Source organism: Prosopis cineraria, unplaced genomic scaffold (assembly GCF_029017545.1).
Source record: "Prosopis cineraria cultivar Desert tree isolate PC_DT_omini unplaced genomic scaffold, ASM2901754v1 PC1099, whole genome shotgun sequence".
NCBI classification, from domain to species: Eukaryota; Viridiplantae; Streptophyta; class Magnoliopsida; order Fabales; family Fabaceae; genus Prosopis; species Prosopis cineraria.
In genome coordinates this window covers 12,680-33,191 of record NW_026556424.1, presented here as the reverse complement: position 1 = coordinate 33,191, position 20,512 = coordinate 12,680, and the positions used below count along the sequence as shown (strand labels likewise).

Here is a 20,512-nt window from a genome sequence, read left to right as displayed (position 1 = left end):
CAAGCTAGTTGAAAGCATTAAGTGTTTCGGCGGGATTTCCTTTTTATTTTATTAGCTAGATTGTGAACCTCATACGTTTATGCACAAAGTTTTAAAGTCATCACTCAATAATTTATGATTTATAAAATATTGTGATTTTTTCATTTATTTTACATCATATATTAATATATATGTATTTCCACATCATTTGCCAAGCACAACATATATAAAAGGTTCCAGTGTCGGGAGTGATGAGCATCAATGTAGACCGTCCAAAGATATAAAATATTTAATCTCAAGCACAGCCAGTGGTGGCCATTATATTACAAGTTACAACATCCACAAACTCTTGCCAAGGGCTTGCTTCTCAGCAATGCTTAGTTTATTCTACTAGAAAGGTGAATGGCACACTTGAGTTTTAAAGGGATTTAAATAAAGTTCGAACAAAGTGTAAAATGTAGCTAAGTCTCCCAGGTCCTTCGCTGATATTTGCATATATGCAGTTTATTCTGAATTTTAAATTAGAAAAATGAGTTTGTAAATTCCAAAACAAAATTAAAAAATTGAGAGACTAGATTGCAAATTATTAAAAGTGTTCAAATAATGATATGTTACTTTTAAAATTTAATCATTAAATTTACATTTGTTTTAAAATTAGAAAGCAAGTTGCAAATGCAACATGATGAAATTGTAAATTTGAGAGATGAAATTGCAAATTTATATGAGTATATTCAAATAATGATATGATTCTTTTCAAATTAATTATTAAGATTTGTGTTTCCTATTAAAATTGAAAAAATGAATAACAAATTTAACATGACAAAATTATAAATTTGGAAATAAAGTTGCAAGATATGAAAATATCAAAATTGGGAGATAAATTTTTCAATTTCGTCAATATGAAATACAAATTTTAATAATTAAGTTTGAAAGTAACATGTCATTGTGCAAATTAAGACTTTGTAACTTTGTTTTTTCAAATTTACAATTTTGTTCTGTTAAATTTACAACTTTTTTTTTTAATTTAAAATTAAGAATATATTGTATATATAAAGATATCAGATAAGGACCTAAGACTAGCTTACTTTACATTTTAAAATTTATTGAAACTTTTCTTGAATGAAATGATCCATAGGGACTTAACTGTTGTCAGGAATCACACCACACGGAACAATGATACATATTATATAGACTTGCACTAGAGATCAACATTTGATTCACTCCCCGAACTAATAAACTAAAGAAATACCATGGGCAACAACTTTTTAGATCAGTGACCATGAGTTCTGGTGACGAGTGAATTATGCTGTAATAACCCGAAATTTAAAGTAAGATTAAAATTTATGATAAATTATTTTAAATGTAGTTCTAGATTATTTAACAAGTTATATTGGTGGCTTGGTGGATATTCTCACTAACATCTTCAAGCTACGGGTTCAAATCCTTGTCCAGTTCAAGTGGTGCATTTTATTATTTTTTGCTCAACCTCTAAAAGAAAAAAAGAATCAGATATGCCAAGACCCAAAACACACGCATCAGTTTTTTTTTTATCCTATCCTTCTCATTATTGAATATTCTAGACCCAAGCGAGAGTCAGAGAGCTAAAACCCATCGCCCTTCTCTCCCTTCGCCCTTCCACCTCCGTCTACTCCCTTATTGTCGGTGATCATGGTGCATTCGTTGTTGCCGTCGAAGGTCAGATTCGCGTGGTATTCCTCCTCTCCTATTTCTGTTGTTTCCTTTCATTCAATGTCTCATGAAAACACACAACACACACACACACACACAGAGGAAGGTAGAGGGTTCGAGAATCATTTGCTTCTTTTGTTCTTCCAGTCACCGACGTGTGCGTGTGGAATCGGTCTTCCGTCATCGCAGGTCTCCGTTCAGTGAGGCGGACTTCCTCCTCTGTTTTCGTCATTTGGTTCTTCTTCTTTCCTGCTCTGTGACGCTGTGTCGATGTGAGTATGGTAAAACCTTTCTTCTTCCTCCTCCTCGATTGTGTGTGCGATTGGGAAGGGAGAGTTGAGATTTGTTTTCTTCTTCCCTTTGTTTCTGTAGCAGCTCGGGGGTGGAGAAAATGATTATAGTTTTCCAATTTGAAAGTGAAGCTTGGGGAGTTTATTTTAGGTGAGTGCCCCACTTTAATTACTTTGGTTGTTTAAAAGGTGAATGAGTATATATTGGTCTTGAGCTGAAATTGGTTCTGGGTAAAGAATTGAAATTGGGAAGCTTTAGTCAATTTAAGTGCTGATAATTGGGGATTGTTGAGGAAGAGATTTAAAGAGTAACATAGTTGTTATATTGTTTAAATTTTGATGCATATAAGGTGTTTGTTAAAATGTGTAAAAGAGAGATTTGGTTGGAATGGGACAATCAAGTGTATTCATTATATTAAGGACTGAAATTTGAATTTAGTTTGGTTAATTTCTATACTGAAACTTAAAATAGTATGGATATTGCTTGAAAATGTGTGCGTACGTATGTCTATATATATATATATATATTGTGACAGAAATTATTAGGGAGAGATTTGAAAAGAAAGAAGCTTGATAGTATAGTTTGAACATTGATGCATGGAGGATGTTTGACAAAATGATCGAAAGGATAAGTTGTGTGTTTATGGTAACAAATACACATGATAATTATTTGATCATTGATTAAATTATTATGGGAAACACTCTTCTCTACATGAATGTTCGAATTTGATCTGGAGATTGTTGGAGGGAAAATAATATATCTTGGTTGGTAATTTAAGAACCAATGCTGGCGTGTTTCTATGTTAATCTTGGAAATATCTTCAGAGATTGTTTGATGCAATGTTTTAAAAGGCTTTAAAGTTGAGATTTTTTTTATTTTTGCTTTCTTTTCTGTTTCCTAAATAATTTTGGACTGTAGATTTTGGGTTATAAATTATACATATAAGAAAATGACAATGGTACTCCTTGAGTAATTGGGACTTAAGGACCAAGCATGGTTGCTAGAAGGCTAATTAGGAGTAAGTTATATCAATTTGGGAATGCAGCAGGTAAATGAATAATGTCTCAATCAATTTATAAATTTATAAATTTCCTTTTATCGAATATTATTTTTAACAATTTACAGTTATTAGTATATGTTTCCCTAACATTGATTATTATTGTTAATTAAATTTCTTTAACTTTTGAAGTTGTCATGATATGTATTTATAAGATTGACAAAAATGTTTTGTAAATTTTAATACTCTTTTATTTAGCAAAGACAATCATGGAAATTGGTGAAAAGTTTATAAAATATTAGTTGTGAATTTTTATATTTAAAATGATTGATGTTTCAAATAATTCATGCGAGTTTGATATTGAAAAGAGAAAATTTTATTTTAAAAATGATGATTTTCTCGCATGTTTAAAAATGAATTTCAATGGGACTTTATACAGAACAGTGATTGCTAATAACAATTCCGTTAGCCCTTGACACGCTATTGTTAATGATTAGCTAGTTTGATTTTCGTGAGCTTTATTCTCACGTTTGTTATTCGTAGGTCTCGTACTCGCGTTTGTTTTCGTGGCTTTAACCCGCGTTTTGTTAGTATTACCCTCGTGAACTATGTGTCTAAATTTGTTTCGTGGTTTCGACCACGTTTGGTTAGTTACCCTTATAGATTGTGTGTCCACGTTTATTTTCGTGGCATAAGCGACATTTAATTATTTATTCTTGTGAACTATGTGTCCACATTTGTTATTAGTTTTGTTAAGTCCTAAAAAAGGTGAACTTACAATTGACTTATATATATATATATATTTTCTCTAGAGGTTTTAATTTATAAATGTTGCTACATTTTTGTTCATAGATCTACTCAATTTGATAAAGGCAAGTGTTAATTTCATTTATGTTATTTTATTTTAAGCTAGCTGATCTTGAATTTTAATATGTGAAATATTTTAAGTAATTGTGTTATATTGAATTTTTTTCTTTTTTTTATTGTGTATAAAATTCATTAAGATTGTTCACATGCATTCATTTAATTTTTATTATTGGGGCATTATTAACTGAAAAATTATTTTTGGTCTCGGATATTATAGTTGACCTACTTCGAGTTGACTATTGAGGGGCTATCTTTTGACGTGAAGTGAAGAAGTTATTGACCAGCTTGGATGTAAAATTTAAAATTTTGAATTTATGTTTTGTATATTTTATTTAGACGCTCCACATAAACTATAGTTAGGACATTCATATATATATATATATATATATATATATACATGATTTGTCAATTAGAAGGAGCATAGCTCTTTGTTGATGCTATTTTATACTGAGGAATGTCGTCATAGAATTTTCAGGAAGTCTTATTTTATGGGGAGATTCTATCAAAAATTGTTTTTACAAAAGCATTAAGTCTTCTGTTCTTATTATTCATATTGGACATGGTTCGATTTATTTTCAAATGTCTTAGTGGTTTAGAAATTAGAGTTCGTTATGTTAAGGCTTTCGAGATATAGGTTTTGTTTTCATATTTCGTACTGGTCATTCCTTATTTTCAAGGAGTGACACATGCTTAGGAAGATATTGTCTCAGCAAACCTAAAAGACACCTACTCTAACGAAGTTGCTTGCTTCTCTGCAATGCTTATTTTCTGCTGGAAAATAGAAATCACACCACATGGAATAGTGATACATAGACTCACACGACACAATGGGGAAAGGGACAACATGTGCGTCAAGCCGTCAACCCAAAGAAACTAAATGGGTGACAACTTTAGAACAATGACGAGTGAAGCTTGGCAAGTTACATTCGTACTCTCATGATGACCAAAACAGACATCAAAGATGCTATATTAACCCAAAACCTCCAATCTGGTGTCTTGCCGCGTGGATGTGGTTGCTCGACCTTCAAAACAAGACCAGAATCACTAGCTAATTATTTGAAAGGCCAAGGCCAAGCACGCTGCTTTCTCTCTTCATGTCACTATTGCTTTCATCTGGTAGTACCAAGATTAGCGATCAACAATGTCCAACATGCGTGTCTTCTTTTAAGGAACTATATGTCTATCAAATAAAAGTTTTTGAATATCTCTTTGTACGACGTATATATACTGAATAATTAACATCATGCATCAATGATAAATAACTCAATCCGATCAGGCTAAACAATAAATATCAGTAGAAAAACGTTGCAAGCATGCTATTATATATTCTAAACAATAAATATCAGTAGAAAAATGTTGCAAGCATGCTATTATATATTACTATGTTCTTCATGATATTAGCATAGTGAAGAGAGTTTTTGATGTATCTGCTGACTCGCTGCCTCTTAAGTGAAGTTTGCACGCTTTGTATGTGTTTGATGATATCGTGCTTTCGCTGGCCTGGCAAGATGCTATCTGTGAATGAATTAGGCATATCATAAAAACGAAGAATCTGTAACTTTTTGAGATTCTGAATGTCATCAGGCACCTCAGCCATCTGAGGGCAAGGCCCAACGTATAGCTGCTCAAGCTGTGGCAGTGCCTTGTCATCAATTTTCAATGTTTTCAAGTGCTCCAGCTTCTTGAGGCGTAATCTTGAGCTTTCTTAGCCACCCTTTTTGGAAATGTAGTTCCAAAAAGTTGTAGGTCCACCTTGATAAGCCTTGCGAAGTCGTAGGTCCAAAAGCTCATTCAAGTCTTTTAACAGAATCTATAGGATCATCCGTTATTCCTGAGCCGTAAAAGCATAGCTTCACTAGCTTTTTGAGTCTGGGAATCCATTTTGGCAAGCTCTGCAAACGACCCTCCAAGTAAAGTCGTTCAAGGTGCCTTGGAGGGTTGGTTAACGAGTCTAGCTCTAGAAATTCATTCTCGTCCACTGCTCCTATCCACAGTGAGGTAAGGCGGTTAAAGACTCTACTGTATAAATCTCTTCCATTATGACGTCTTAGTCTGGTGATACCTAGCTTCTTTAGCTGCTTTAATTTTCTTAATTCTATAAATATGGAAGCATTCACGTGGTAGCAATCGATAGAGTATAGCATTTGTAGATCCTTGAATTCCCAAATCCTTTTATGATCTGCAGTCCACGGTAAGAAAAAGCTGCCATGCCCAGATCAATTTCACCACCGTGGAAGGAATAACATAGAAGCTGACGAAGCTTGGCAAGCTTGTTTATTTCTCCTGAAAGCCTATGTTCACAAGAGTTCTTGATGTGTAGAGTAAGAAGATTCTGAAGCTTGCCAATGGATGCGGGAAGCGTCTTGACTTTTGTGTTTCTTAAACTCAAATATTCCAAGAGCAGTCAGTCTCCGATTTGTTCAGGAAGAGCATCAATTGGAGCGTCGCATCGAAGTCTAATATTCTTATAAGATTGAACTTGGTCATGAAAGTTGTTGAAATCCCTTTAATGTTGGACAAAATACAAGATCTCACCTTGCCAGGATCTGAAATAACCCCTTGAAGCTCATTTTCTCTGTAATCCTTTTGAATGGATGATCGTCGTGGTGAGTCTGAAGAGTTTAAGTCCGAGCTGCCAGCATCGTCAAAAAGTTGACAGAAGTTCATCTCTTCAAACTTTTGTAAGATGAACCCGCGCATCATGTCATGAACTCTGCAACTTCTAACTTTGCCATCACAATCAACCACTGTAGCCTGAGAAAAAACATGATCGACAACCATGTCTAAATCAGACATTTTGGAATTATAAACCATGAAAGACAACAATACAATGAGCTGCGTGTGTTAATTCATACCTGAATCAAGCTTCTGTTTATCAGCTCTTGGAGGTGTTTCCTTCCGATTTCTTCCGGCCTCTCTGGGTTTTCTTTGACAAACCCTACTGCAATCCATAAACGGATGAGTCTGTTGCAGTTGATAGGGTAGTCTTCAGGAAATTCACCCAAGCAGAGAAGCAACGTTTGAGGTGATAAGGAAGATCATAATAACTTTCAGACATGACCGTGTTCAACACCCGGCCAGCATCAGTATCATTAGCCAAGAGCCGACTTAGGTTTTTATGCACATTTTGCCACTTGGTGCTGACATCATCGTTGTCTATATTTGTTTTTGAAAGAAGACTCCCAATGGTCGTGATAGCCAGTGGCAACCCTTTGCATTTGTCGATTATTTCATCAGACAATAGTCGCAAGTCTTGTGGGCATTCATCACCATGGAAGGCAATTCTGGTGAAAGGTTCCTCGGCCTGTTGGCGTTCAAGATGTTTCAGACGAAGGGTTTAGTAAGGTGTGTGTGACCCTTGCAATGGCTTTCCACTTCATTCTTTCTGGTCGTGATTATTATACTGCTTCCGTTTTGCTCGGATGGTAATATTTTCTTAATTTCGTCCCAAAATCCGGTGGCCCAGACATCGTCGAAATCTGTCAAGCGCCGGTTTTCTTGCAGACAGTTTCTCACTTCTTCTATCAAATCCCGTGTCTCCGTATTGCCCATCTCAAAATCCTTCTGAGACTTGAGTTGTTGAATCAGTTTCCTTAATGCGTTCCTTATCTCATAAGTTTGCGACACGTCCACCCAAGCTCGATGTGCTGCAAACCTTTCCACCACCTTTTACGATGGTGACATACTTGGTAGACCAGGGTGGTCTTGCCTGCACGTAAGCATAATAATCAATATTTCAACGTCAATTATCAAATAAAATCGTCTGCAGTGCTCGTCAGGTGTTCATCACCTCTAATAAATTTTACCCCTATTGAATATATATATATATATATATATATATTGTAATAAAAAGTTTTCTTTCTCAAACATTTAATAAAATATAAAGAGATTTGTTATAAAATTTAATAATATGACTTATAAATAGGAGAAATAATTTTTTTCTCTCTACCATATAAATAAAAATGGAGAGTAATTGTTAATTTGCAAAGAAACTTAAAATTAAAAAGATGCATGTTTTTTTAATAATTTTAAGAATGTAACCAAATATATATATATATATATATATGTATGTATGTATGTATGTATGTATGTATGTATGTTTTACTCTGTGCAAAGTTCATTAACATTATATTAAAGATTGGGGATATCTTCCACCAACCAAGGAGGATAGAGATTAAATCTCTTCTCTAACTAGGTTTGTTGATCCTTGTGTCTCAGTGCTGCAAGATATATTGATTCAAGTAAGGTTTCTCAACATTTTTGTTGGGCGAACTTGGGTCACACTAGTGTAATGACTCTAAATTTTAATTAAAAAAATAATAAATAAATAAATAAATAAATATCTCACATTTAATATTGTATTTATTTATTTTATTTTAATAGTAAATGGAGAGTAATGACTAAGGGTGTTTATAGATTCGGTTTGGTTTGGTTTTATTTTTAATTTGGTTAAGGTTTGAATCATGTTTCGATGCACTTATTTAATTTTTTTTTTCCATTTTCATTATGGTGCAGTGTATTAAAATTAAATCTAATTCTTTGTGGCTTTTTTTTTTCATAAATAGAGATATAAAAATATAATAAAATTTCAATGTGCTAACAATAATTAATCATAAAAATTGATATTAATTTATAAGATTAAAATTATTTAATATCATGCATTTCCATTCAAGTCCTTTAAAAATGTTTATCTATATATTTATATTTTAATAAATAATGAAAAACTTATTATACAAAATTCAAAACAAAATGCTTCTTGTAGATAAATTAAATACATGAGGCTTTCAAGTTGTAAATAATTAAATAATGGTCATAGCATGATTATTATAATTATTTAATGTTATGCATTTCCATTCAAGTCCTTAAAAAATGTTCATATATTATTATAAAAAATTCAAAACAAAATGCTTCTTGTAGATAAATAGTTTTATATTTTATAAATAAATAAATAAATAGTATTTTTTTTCAATCAAGTCTAGTTCAATTCGGTTCGATTTTTAGTACTCAAAATCGAAACTTGAACTGAATCAATCAGCTTTCATATTATAAAAATCAAAGCAAATTTTATTGTTATTCAATTTTGGTTGGCTTCTTTCAGTTTGGGTTAATTTGGGTTGGTCCTTTTGATTTGAATCGATTTTAAACACCTTTAGTAATGATCCAATAAAAACTATGTAAGTTGCCTACCTAGAAGTCTAGAGTTCGAATCTCACTAAGAAAAGGTTATTTTTATTTTGTGTTAATTATGAGAGAATGATAGGAAAAAAAATGCCTTTGTCTTTTATGTTATAATAAAAAAAATTTCGATCCTTTCTTATAATTTTCTCAATTCTTTCTTTTGACAAGATTTTTTTCCTTTCCTCGGCTATTTGAATATCAGAATTGGTAGAGGGAGGGAGAAGCTTCAGGATCTCGTCCTTCTATCTCCATTCTTTCTTTTTCACCGACCTAAAACCTCTGCCTTGCGATCTCGATTCATCGCCCTCCCGCTTTTGCTGTCGTCGCCGGTGACATGAGTATGCCATAAATCCTTACCTCCCTTTTGTTCCTTGCATCTCCTTCTCTGTTCGTGCCTTTGCTGTGATTGTCATCCTGCTGTGTCGCATTGCTGTCATCACCAGTGACGTGGTCAAGGGCCGGACGAGATTGTTCCTTTCCTCCTCCTTCTCTGTGTGACCTCTTCCTCCTTCGTGCGTCTGCTATCATGATCAGAACTTTCCCTTGTGCACGACAGCAACCATTTCTTCTTCCCCTGTTTCTTCTATGGTGAGTTGCTGTGTTGGTTGCTGTCATTAATTTTTGTTTTCCTCTGCTTGGTGTCGCTGGTTATCTTCTTTCTTGTCTGAACAGCAATATTTCTTTTCTCTCAGCTCCTACTCTCCTGTTGCTGTCACTGGAGCTAAGGATGGTCGAAAAACTTCCACCTTGCAACACCTCTGTTCGTGCGTCACTGTAGATGTTGTTGTTGGTGCATGAGTTCTTCTTCCTCGGTTTCGATCAGCTTCTTTCTCTCCCTCTTCTTTATTGTTGTTGATTCATGTATGAAGTTTTGAACTCTTCTTCTTACTATTTTAGTGCGTGGACATTTTGCCTCTCTAAATGCTGAATCTATACGTGTGGGTAAGAGGTGATTTGCTTCTTCTTTTTTTGTTATATCGTGTGAATGGATGGTGGAGGATTAAGCAAGTAAGTTGGAATTTTAATCCACTAAAGAATATGAAGCAATATGGGCTGAAATTGTATTTGAAAGTATTTTGATATTTGTTGAAGGAATGGTTTTGAAATATTGAGATAATTTATACAACCATGATGTTAAACTGTTAAAGAAGTAGTTTGGATGAAATAAGAAGAAAAGAGCCTAAACTTAAACTTGAAGATGGGTGGCTAAGGTATTTGATAAGTGTTTGTTAAAAGAAGTTTACTTGGATTTTATTTTGTCTAGAATTTCATAAATTCTTGGGTAAAGTTTGCTTAGTTGGGTGTTATTGACCCATGAATTTAGCTTGTAAGGTTGTTAGTAAATTGTTAGATATTTAAATTGAATGGGTAGAATAATGTACTTAAAGTATTTGATACAAAGCCTGAGAGAAAATTATGTCTCAAAAAAAATTGGCATCATTAAAATAAATTAGAGGAGACTAGTGATGTAAATGATAATACTTGAATCAACTTTAAAGTATGAATTTTGATTTTGAAACTTTAAATGATAGTAGTTGATTGAGATTGTGTAATAAATTAAATTTTTTATTAAAATTGTATTTATATATATCTTTATAGGGTGTGTGGAAGAATAAGACTCTAACAAGAATTAAAAGAAGAATATTGTTTAGAATTTAGAACTCCGAGGAGTAAGTGAATAGCACTCCTATTTTTTTACCAATAAAAGTAGTATGTTATTGAAAATATTACATTTTTATATAAATCATTTTTCAACTATGATGAGTGTTGAGTACTTTGTTAATTAAATTATTTTAGTTCTAGAAATTCATGGAATAATGATAAAGAATAATTAAATTATGATGTGCGTATGTATTTTTTTAAATATAATTTCAAGATGATGAAGACATCTTTGTTTATTAAACTTTGAAATTTCTTAATTTATCAATTAATGCAAGCTCGTACATTAGCTATGAAGTATTATTTGGCAGATTTTGATATTTAAAATAATTCATGGGAGTTTAGATATTAAATGAAAAGTTTATTTCAGAGATGATTATTTTTCTTGCATGTTTAAAATGTGACTTTTAAAAGGACTCTAAACAGAACACTATTGCTAACGGCAGTTTCATTAGCCTGTAGCGCTGTGGTTAATAACTAGTTAGTTTGATTTTCATGAGCTCTGTTCTCACATTTGTTATTCATGAGTTTTGTACTCACGTTTGTTTCACGGCTTCGAACTGTGTTTGGTTAGCCTTACCCTCATGGATTGTGTGTCCACATTTATTTCGTAGTTTTGATTGCATTTGATTACTTATCCTCGTAGACTGTGTGTCCATATTTATTTTCATGGCATAAATTGTGTTTGTTTATTTACCCTTATGGATTATATGTCCACATTTGTTACCTGTTCTATAAAGTCCTCAAAATTTTAAATTTTGATTAATTGGCTCATTCGAAATTCCAATGGTTTCAATTAACAAGTGTACTATTTTGATTTTTGTATGAGTAGTTTGTTTTTCTCTAAGCATAATAGAATAAAGTGCTTTCAATTCACTCTCATTTTATAGTTATGATTATAATTTACAGATTTATCAAGTTATTATGTTGAATTATCATCTTTTTATTTCACGTGATTATTTGATTTTATTATTTTAATTCTTTTGAATTCTATTTTGGAGATGTTATTCACTTAAAAATTATTTTGGTCTCAGACTTATTAACCGACGTTGATCCTACTATCAGCCTTTGAAGGAAAATATAGCTATATTGGGTGAAAATTTTGTTTGGTGCTGTTACCTTTTAATGAAAATATGTAAGTCTTATATATTTTAATTTAAAAGAAAGATTAGTTGCTCTACATAGATTGTTATTACGAATTTTTTTATTTATATGCTATTTGTTAGCTGGAATGAGCTAAGCTCCTAACTAATATTATATTTTGTGAAATTTTTTGTGTTGTAGAATTTTTTTGGGAAATTCTATTTACAGAAGAGGTTCTGCTAAAATTTTCACAAAAATATTGAAGCTTTGCTATAACAATTAATATTTAAAGTGTTAGAATTTTTATATAACTTGATTTTTTTTAAAAAAAAAGAAATAAATTTATATTTTGAGGCTTACGAGAATGTGCGATATAATTTGCATCCATGCCGGTCACCTTCTTTTTTCGAGGCGTAACAATTAGAATCCTCAATCCCTTAGCACTTCAACCTTCAAATCTCAAAGCATAATGATATGGGTTCACACTCATGAATTGTTGGTCGGATTCTTTCTAATACACAGGTTCCTCAAAGAAGAATGTAGAGCATACTTGAATCTTAATATGACAAATACAAGATATTAAAGAATCAGGCTTTCAGGAAAGAAAATTTTTTTAGAGAAAGTCCTTGTGACTTACATCAACCTGAGCTAGTTAGTGTATATTCCTTCGCTTTTTTTTATAAGTTATTTCTACCAACACCATCAATACCAATGCAAAAAAGGTAAAAGGAATAAAAGTATGTAAAACTCCAAAGATACCCTTATATAACAAATTTAAAAAGTAATATCATATTATTTTTTTTCATTCATGAAGAGTAACTTTATAAATAACTTTCAAATATTACTTAAAAAGTCGCATCGTGATTCATAAATGGGATCAAATGGATATTCTAGAATGTGCTTTATAAATGAGATTCGAAGGGATATATTTTAAAGTTAGAGGGTTAAATATTAAATGAATGTAATTGTTATGAACTTGATCGCTTTAATTAGAAGCTAAGTCAGATGTAATTGGAATCGAGGTAGCTTGCTTCGTACTCATGCATGACATCAGTGAAAAAATAAACCAATTTAAGTTGCTTATTATGATGGGCACTTGTTTTTTCTTGGCTAAAAATTGGTTTGAAATGAGACCTTCCAAAAGGTCCTTATTTTTTTTTCAGAGGGTTAAATATTTAAATGAATGTAATTAATATGAACTTGATTGGCTTTAGAAGTCAGAAGCAATATCTGAATTGGGGTAGCTTGCTTTTGTACGCATGAATGAAAACAAAAGGAAACAATTTTAGACTTCGTCTTATTTCATCATCCATATCCACAAAAACGAGTATACATTACGGTAGCCATATTATTCAGAGTACACCAATCTCGTATATGGAGTAGCAATATTAGAGATCATACTAAATATATGCTGATATATTTTAGATAAACAGGCCCCAGGTCTACTTAATAATTTTTCATCTTTAATCATCCACCATTTTATTTCGGGGCTAGTTGATGATATGAAAGGAATAACAGTGCTCTTTGATCTTTGAAGTAATAAATCTCTTTTATCTCTTTTATTAAAAAACTTAAACTAACAAAATAGTTGATTTCACTGGTGCTGAGTTTATTCATATGAAATGTGAATAAGAAAGAGAAAATGACAGCTGAGATTATAAAACTTTGAATTAATGATGGTTAGGATTTTGACAATTTTTTTTAAAAGTAAGTTGCAAATATTAACTTAAAGAAATGTAAATTCAAAAATGTTAATTGTATATAAAATATTTAAATTTTAATGTAACTTTGAGATTGCATTTGCAATTTCTATTTATAACTATTTGAATTAATATCCTTAACTCATTTTTATTAATACAATTTGTGAAAATAGTGACTTACCTTATTAATTTCAATATGAAATATATTTATATAAAGAAAAAAGATCTATCAAGATCTATCAAAGAATAAAATAATAACAGAAAATAAAATAGTTATAACTACTCTAACTACAATTATATAAAATAATATATATATATATATATAAAATCAAAAATCTAATATTGCCCTATGTTACCCCTCACAAGTTGGGGAATGTATGTCGCACATACCCAGTTTGAATAGGAGATCATTAAAGGGACCAGCGCCAAGAGGCTTGGTGTAGATATTAGCAATTTAAACCTTTGAGTAAATAGGAAGCAAATGGATGATGCCGCTTGAAGTTTATCACAAACAAGATGACAATCTAGCTCGATGTGCTTAGTTTGCTCATGAAAAGTAGGATTAGAGGCAATATAAAAAGAAAATTAATTATCACAAAAGACCAGTGCAGGAGAAAGATGGGAGATATGAAGATCTTGTAACAAAAATAGCAACCATTGTAACTTATAAGTCACAGAACTAAGAGCTTGATATTTAGCCTCAAAAGAGGAACGAGAAACAGTGGATTGTTTCTTCAAGCACCAGGAAACTAAGGCTTTGTCAAGAAAAACAAAAAAGCCAGTAATGGATCAGCGAGAATCAACATAACCAACCCACTTAAAGTCAGAGAAAGCATTTAATTTGAGATTAGAGTCAATAGGAAAAAATAAGCCCTTGCCTGGAAAGGACTTAAGATAACGAAGAATGTGATGAGCAGCTTGTAGATGACTATTACTTGGATCAGACATAAATTGAGATAACTGTTGGACGGCAAAAGCAATGTCAAGACAAGTTGTTGTCAAATAAAGGAGATGACTAATGAGATGCTGATAGGCAGATGGATCAGCAATAAGAGTACCATTATCTTTAGAAAGCTTGGCAAACCTATCTATAGGGGTAGAAGCTGGTTTTCAAGCAAGATAACCACAATCAGAAAAAATGTCTAAAGAAAATTTTTGTTGGCAGACAGATATACCAAAAGATTTTTGAGCTATTTCCAAACCAAGAAAATAGTGAAGCAAACCCAAATCCTTGATTCTAAAATATTGATCAAGAAAACTTTTAATATTTTCAACAAAATCATTAGCCAACCAAGATAATGTCATCAACATAAACTAATAACACTATGAATGAAGAATCAATCTTCTTGACAAATAAAGAATAATCAGTTTTAGACTGGAGATAATCATATGAAGTAAGAGTAGTTGTAAGCTTAACAAACCATTGGCGGCTAGCCTGTTTCAAACCATAAAGAGACTTCTAAAGTATACAAACAATATTGGGTGATAAAGAAATAAAACTATAAGGAAGAGCCATCTAAATCTCTTCATCCAAATCACCATGAAGGAAGATATTATTGATATCTAATTGCTCCAAAATCCAAGAGTTGGCAATTGCCAATGCCAAAATTAAACTAACTATGGTTAGTTTAGCTACAAGTGAAAAAGTATCAAAGTAGTCAATCTGTAACAGTACGGAGCCACCCCTTGGGCCTCGACTCGGTACTGGACTCTGGCCCATCACTGGACCAAAGCCGACTTTCCCACAGGTGGTACTGTGGTTATTCCTCACCACTGCCTCTCCAGGGTCTTTTGGAACCTCCCCAGACTCGAACCTCCAACCTCTACCACCTTAACGAAGTTGAGGCGAAGTCTGGTACCATTAGGTCAAGTTGACCTAATGGTACCAGACTTCGCCTCAACTTCGTTAAGGTGGTAGAGGTTGGAGGTTCGAGTCTGGGGAGGTTCCAAAAGACCCTGGAGAGGCAGTGGTGAGGAATAACCACAGTACCACCTGTGGGAAAGTCGGCTTTGGTCCAGTGATGGGCCAGAGTCCAGTACCGAGTCGAGGCCCAAGGGGTGGCTCCGTACTGTTACATAAAAGGCGCCTTTTATGTAACAGCCCTCCTGGGTCACCACTGCCTCTCCAGGGTCTTTTCCCAGGCGCTGGACAACACACATGTCACCACATGATTGCCGGCTTTCCCACTGGTGGTACAGTGGTTATTCCTCACCCCACCCTCACGGGGGTCTTTTGGAACCTCCCCAGACTCGAACCTCCAACCTCTACCACCTTAACGAAGTTGAGGCGAAGTCTGGTACCATTGAGTCAAGTGGACTCAGTGGTACCAGACTTCGCCTCAACTTCGTTAAGGTGGTAGAGGTTGGAGGTTCGAGTCTGGGGAGGTTCCAAAAGACCCCCGTGAGGGTGGGGTGAGGATAACCACTGTACCACCAGTGGGAAAGCCGGCAATCATGTGGTGACATGTGTGTTGTCCAGCGCCTGGGAAAAGACCCTGGAGAGGCAGTGGTGACCCAGGAGGGCTGTTACACAATCCCCTCAGTTCGTGTATAACCTTTAACGACTAAACGAACTTTATACCTGTCAAGAGAACCATTAGCCTTAAACTTCTTTTTAAACACCCATTTATAATTAATGGGATGTTTTCCTGCAAAGAGTTCAGTTAAGATCCATGTATTATTTTGCTCAAGAGCAGAAATTTTAACCTGTATAGCTTTCTTCCATTCAGAAACAAAGAGAACAAAGTGTTTGTAGGAAGGAGAAAGACGATTATAAGAGAGGACAGAAGATAAGGGATAACGAACATCTAGATTAAAGGAAGAAAATGGTGCTAAGGCAAGGAGTGAACAATGATAATCATGCAAGTAGGAAGGAGGGTTATGGGACCAAGAAGAGCAACATAAAGGCAATAAAGAAGAATCAATAAAAGAATGATCTGAAGAGGTAAGAGAAACGAGAGCTGAAGAACTTAGAGTAATAGAAACAGCAGAAGTAGAAAAGGATTGAATGATAAAAGGATCAGAATAATCGAGAGATGTAGATTGTGGCAAAGGAAAGTTAGTAGAAGAAGAAGTGGAAGATAAAGAAAAAGGAAATTTGACTTCATAGAAAATGACATGCTAACTAATAAAAATATCACGAGAATGCAAATCAAGACATATAAAACCTCTAGTGCCAAGATAAAAACTAAGAAAAACACATTTCCTAGCTCGATGATCAAATTTAGTGCGATAAGAAACAGAAGTGGAAGCAAAACAAAGAGAACCAAAGACGTGAATATTAGAAAAATCAGAGAACGCGTTATGAAGAAGTTTATAAGGTGGTTGCTATTGCAAAATAGGGGTGAGAAGATGATTAGTGATGTAAACAATATGTAAAATAGAATAAGACCAATAAGCTAAAAGTAAATGATTTTGAAATAACAAAGCTCGAGCAACATCAAGAATATGCTTGTGTTTATGTTCTACAACACTATTTTGTTCAAGTATTTCAACATAAGTTTTTGGAAGAAAAATGCCTTTTGAATCAAAGAAAGAATGCATGAGGAATTCAAAACCATTGCCTGAGTGAATGATTTTTACAACAAAAGAAAATTGATTTTTCAGAAACAAAATAAGGCAGTTTGATTGAGTTCTAGTTTTAGATTTTAATTTTATCAAAATGACCTAAGTAAAGCAAGAGAAATCATTGACAACAGTTAAAAAATAATGATGGCCATGAACAAAAGTGATATTAAATGGACCCCAGATACCAACATGTAAAAGTTCAAGAGGATGAGTAGTATGAGAAATACTAACAAGAAAAGGTAATTTTCTTTATTTGGCAAAATGACAAACATCACAACTTTTATTTAAGGTAGGTTTATAAGTGATTGAAGATTATTTTTGACCTAGAATACTAATAGCAGTAGAAGAGGCATGTCCTAACCTAAGATGCCACAAATCAGAAGGAGGTATAAATTTAGAATGTAAAGTATGTAATAGGAGAAACTGAAGAAGGTGAGAACCTACTTGCATGATCTTGAAGAACATTGAGACCATTTTGAACCTCAACTATACCAATCGTCTTCCAAGAGTCCAAGGCTTAAATGAAACAATGAATGGCATTTAGGATTAAGAAATAGTAAAGGTGAAAACTAAGTTTAGAAACAAAAATTAAATGATAGTCAATCTGAGAAATCAACAAAACATTAGTAAGATAAAAATTAGAGAAAAGATAAATGGTTCCAGAATGATGAGCTTGAACAATAGAATCATCAGGTGACTAAACAAAAACAAGAGAAATAGAAACGAACTCGGAGAAACGATCAATAGAAGAACATATATGATTGGTTGTGCCACTATCAATGATCCAAGCAAGTGAAAGGCATTTAAAGGAAAGTATGTGAGATATACCTAGTGTTAAAGACACATTGAAAGAAGGAGTGGAAGGAGAGACAGTCACAAGTTTAACTTATACCGAAGGAGTTGATAAGTAGCAAGTGCAAGGGTTTGCACAAAAGCAAGAAGCTTATTGTATTGATCCTGAGTGAACGGCAAAGGGGTAAAAGAAGATTAAGACTAAGCATTTCTATTAGTAGGTACAAAAGCATCCAAAGTAATCATAATGGTAGAAGGCAGAACAATGGGTTCGGGTGCCGTGAGATTCTAGAAGCACCAAATAAAGCAAAGAGAGAAAACAATGAAGTAGAGAGGGAAAACAATGAAAAAGAAATTTCACATAATGGCTCCTCTAGTATCATAATACAATTTGTGAAAATAATGACTTATCTTATTAATTTCAATATGAGATATAGTTATATAAAGGAAAAAGATCTATCAAGATCTATTAGAGAATAAAGTAAAGATCTATCAAATAATAAAAGAATAATAGAAAATAAAATAGTTATAACCACTCAAACTATAATTATATAAAATAATATATATAATCAAAAATCTAATATTGCTCTATGTTATCTATAAAACAAGTTGTTCAAAATTGAGAATCTAATTATCATTAATTTAATATTTGGGATCAAATTATCCTTCTCTAAGAAAAGCACAACAACGTCAGTTCAATTTTTAACAGATTTTGAAACATAAATGATATATCACTCTTATTGATTCACTCTCTTCCACGTTAAAACGTTTGTATTTTGAGCTGTATATTTCTCTCTTTTTCTTTTCTTTTTTAACAAATTATCTAGTCATACAGTCTTAGTTGTATTTGAGTTGGGTTGGCCCCTAATTGTATTTACTTTTCAATTTCAAAATTTGCTGAAATGATGTGTAAACAAAAAAAATGTTTTATCTTTCTTTCAATTTGTTGATGCTCTCCTTCTCTTTGTTCAATCATTGACACTCTTTATACAAAAGCGCGTTGTTAAATTCCGGGTAAACATTTTTTTACCCAAAAAAAAAAATTGGAGTAAACTATAATTTCAACTTAGTACACCATTCTTCGGGTTAATTTCTTTCTCTATCACCATGTGCATAAAAATTGTTACATGATTACATCACCTAAATAATTAACGAAATCAACTCGTGACCTCACATTAATGGATATCTGACATAGGTATCCTATGTTTTATCTTGATTTGACCCAAACTTGGATTTTATTTGATTGGGCAGCCTCGCGATTCATTATACAACATCCACTTGCATGATTACTTAATATTATTATGGATTAGCCATTAAAGTACTGATTGTTTAATCAAATGAAAGGTAATATATGTAATATGAACTAAACTAAATTTAGAAGTAAAAGTAATCCAAGTGACGAAAGCTTGCTTTCGTATGTAATTGAAAAGAAACAAACGAAATATTAGAAGCAAAACAACCCAAAAGTTCCGCTATCCATCTATCAGTTTTTTTTTTTTTTTAGCCAACAATCCATCTATCAGATTTTACATGTACATAATGCGGCAACATATCAGTCATAAATATCGTCCTTTTTTTTAATAGATTTTATATGACAGATTGATACATATATGGTTTTGATTAAGCATGTATTTTTTTTCCCCTGTTTATGTATCTTTTAGATCATCTTGTTTATAGGCAATAACTTGCTATATGAGAGTTGAGGCAGGGTAAGAAAAATATTGCCCCAAGTCCCCAACAACCATTGATGCAGGTGCCTCAATGTAAGAATATTTGTGGTCTGTATCATTGACTTTCTTTTATCCATTCGTTTCATTTTTTCCTTTTTTTTTTCCAATATAAATATGGCGTGTGAGGCATATTCTTCTCATTGATGTGGTGTTGGATAAAAAATGTTAAATCTCTTCAATAAGTTGCTCCGTCTCCATCTAATAATAATAGGAATCACTTTCTTTTCCTTCCTTTTTATTTTATTATATTCTTGTTTTGAAATTAGAAAGATAAAAATAAACGACTTTAATGGTGATAAAAATATTCCTGTTTATTTTATTTGCTAGATTGTGAATCTCATATGTTTTTGTACAAAGTTTGAAGTCATCACTCCAATTGTTTATAATTTATTAATATTGTGATTTTTCATTTATCTACATTAATTTTATTAACACATCATTTGCCAAGAACAACATAGATAAAAGGATCCAGTTTCGGAAGGGATGAGCATCAATGTAGACCGTCCAAATATATAAAAAATATTTAATCTCAAAGTATCGCCAATAGTGCCACTATAATTATACAACATCCACAAACTCTTGTGAAGTGCATGCTTCTCAGCAATGCTTATTCTACTATGGGAATCACACCACACGGAATAATGATACATATATAGACTTGTACAATAATAGAGATCAACATTTGAGTCACACCCCAAACAAACTAGAGAAAATATGATTAACAACTTTAGAACAGTGACCATGAGTACTGGTTTGACCAGTGAATCAAGCTGGGGAAGATATTGCTTCAACAAACCTCAAAGACACCTTAAGTTTCTTGCTTCTCAGCTGCAATGCTTGTTCTGCTGGAAAATAGAAATCAAACCACACAAGGAATCATGATACATATATAGACCCACACAACAGGGAAAGGGACAACATGAGCGTCAACCCAAACGAACTAAATGAGTAACGACTTCAGAACAGTGACGAGACCTTCA

General features: G+C 32.8%; 1 protein-coding gene and 1 long non-coding RNA gene across 2 annotated transcripts; one reads left to right on the top strand and one right to left on the bottom strand.

Moving 5' to 3' along the window:
• Positions 1–1,635: 1,635 nt before the first annotated feature.
• Positions 1,636–5,090, top strand: LOC129299255 (uncharacterized). Its single transcript, XR_008590530.1, has 4 exons — positions 1,636–1,688; positions 1,816–1,940; positions 2,041–2,109; positions 4,041–5,090. It is a non-coding gene; the product is annotated as an uncharacterized LOC129299255 (long non-coding RNA).
• A 520-nt stretch (positions 5,091–5,610) lies between these two features.
• On the bottom strand, positions 5,611–7,375 carry LOC129299254 (disease resistance protein RPM1-like). Its single transcript, XM_054937715.1, has 5 exons — positions 7,199–7,375; positions 6,880–7,127; positions 6,679–6,787; positions 6,359–6,577; positions 5,611–5,898 (listed from the first exon to the last, which is right to left on the bottom strand). The coding sequence occupies exons 1-5, from the start codon at positions 7,373–7,375 to the stop codon at positions 5,611–5,613; spliced, it is 1,041 nt and encodes a 346-aa protein (XP_054793690.1).
• Positions 7,376–20,512: the final 13,137 nt, after the last annotated feature.

Excerpts from the sequence above, each read along its gene's own strand:
- LOC129299254 (XM_054937715.1), bottom strand. The coding sequence starts at position 7,375 with ATGGGCAATACGGAGACACGGGATTTGATAGAAGAAGTGAGAAACTGT. Across the intron at positions 6,788-6,879 it reads CGGGTGTTGAACACGGTCAT|ACTCATCCGTTTATGGATTG; the intron begins GTCTGAAAGTTA and ends CAACTGCAACAG. Across the intron at positions 5,899-6,358 it reads TTATTTCAGATCCTGGCAAG|CTAAAGAAGCTAGGTATCAC; the intron begins GTGAGATCTTGT and ends AAATTAAAGCAG.